This window comes from Nannochloropsis gaditana, assembly GCF_000240725.1.
Source record: "Nannochloropsis gaditana CCMP526 unplaced genomic scaffold scaffold1185, whole genome shotgun sequence".
NCBI classification, from domain to species: Eukaryota; class Eustigmatophyceae; order Eustigmatales; family Monodopsidaceae; genus Microchloropsis; species Microchloropsis gaditana.
This window is the reverse complement of record NW_005802768.1, coordinates 4,125-5,348: the sequence shown is the minus strand read 5'-3', so window position 1 is coordinate 5,348 and position 1,224 is coordinate 4,125. Positions and strand designations below refer to the sequence as shown.

Sequence of the window (1,224 nt, the reverse complement as noted above, 5' to 3'; positions counted from 1 at the left end):
AGGACACGCTGGGAAAGGGCTGAGAGGTCAAAGCGTCAATGGATGATGTATCTGGAGGGAAGAGGAAGGTAGGGAAAAGGGGCAGAGGCGTGAGCACCCGGAACCAGGACGGGAAGCAATGGACAGCATCGTCGCATGCACAAAACTGAGAAAAAGATTTAAAGTCGGACGTGCATACCCCTACATCCTATACAGTACTCCTCGTGTCCTACAAGAGGGAAATCGAGCAGAATGGGGAGGGAGAAGGTGCGCAGAGCGACGAGACTTTCCACCCATGTACCTTGCTGGTAATGGCTGGCAAAATTGTAGGAGAGAGAATCCTCCACCAAGTGGTGGAAGTGATGCATCTGGAAGACGGAAAGATGAGTAGAGACAATGGGGGAGAGGAGAGAGACATAGGCTGAGACTGACGGAGCCGTCATCCCTTGTGGTGGATCCCCAGAAGTAAACGTGGGCAAGATGGGTAACACATGACATTCTTCCGGTGACTAAAATTTGACGTCACCACTGGAATAGATTAAGACTTTGAGGGCTGAAATCATGGTGGAACCGAAGAGGGGAAGAGGAATGACGCACCTCCTGAGACAAAATCGGAGTATGTACACGACAAAAGTACGGGTGGAAGCTGCCTCCAAGCTGCTCGCTTCCTTTGTTGTAGGTTCTAGTCTTCTAAATATGAAACATTTGTACGTCTAACTTGTACCTGTCACCATGCAAAGAGTACAAAAAAGAGAAGGACTTGCCAGGTGAGGTACCTTGGGGCAGGACTGAATACATTGTCGTGTGCAGCAAATACGGACAGCATGCAAAAATGGAAGTGTTTTGCCCGTCGCATGTTGCTCTAGTCAAGGCCTGACATTGTGATGTGATGTATTCTTAGGGAAAGCGGTAGGTGTGGGGAGTGATGACGACGGACAGGCGAGGCGGGGTGTGCGTGCTAACGTGTTCTCGTCAATGTCCTTTTTCCGCTCCGCGATGCATTTGTGAAAGACTTACTAAAAACAAAATGTTATATAATTAAAACATCGCTTCTAAAACTCTGGAGCACGCATCCAGTGGTTTTGCGTTATATCGTAGGCCGTAGCTAGAAATAGTGGGTCGACGGAGCTTTCCAAAGGAAAGGAGGAAACGACGGGTGAAAAACAAGCCAGCCGTGGGTAACATACTCGCACATATCGATGCAAACAGTCACAACTAGGTAGACGTCATACACGTAGCAAGGCC

General features: G+C 48.9%; 1 protein-coding gene across 1 annotated transcript; it reads right to left on the bottom strand.

Moving 5' to 3' along the window:
- On the bottom strand, nucleotides 1–707 carry NGA_0731300 (uncharacterized protein; the record flags this gene model as incomplete). The annotated part of the gene is made up of 3 exons (XM_005852464.2): nucleotides 577–707; nucleotides 281–347; nucleotides 1–51 (listed from the first exon to the last, which is right to left on the bottom strand). Coding segments are annotated over exons 2-3 (118 nt in total), but the record flags the coding sequence as incomplete, so codon positions are not given.
- Between the last annotated feature and the right edge of the window lie 517 nt (nucleotides 708–1,224).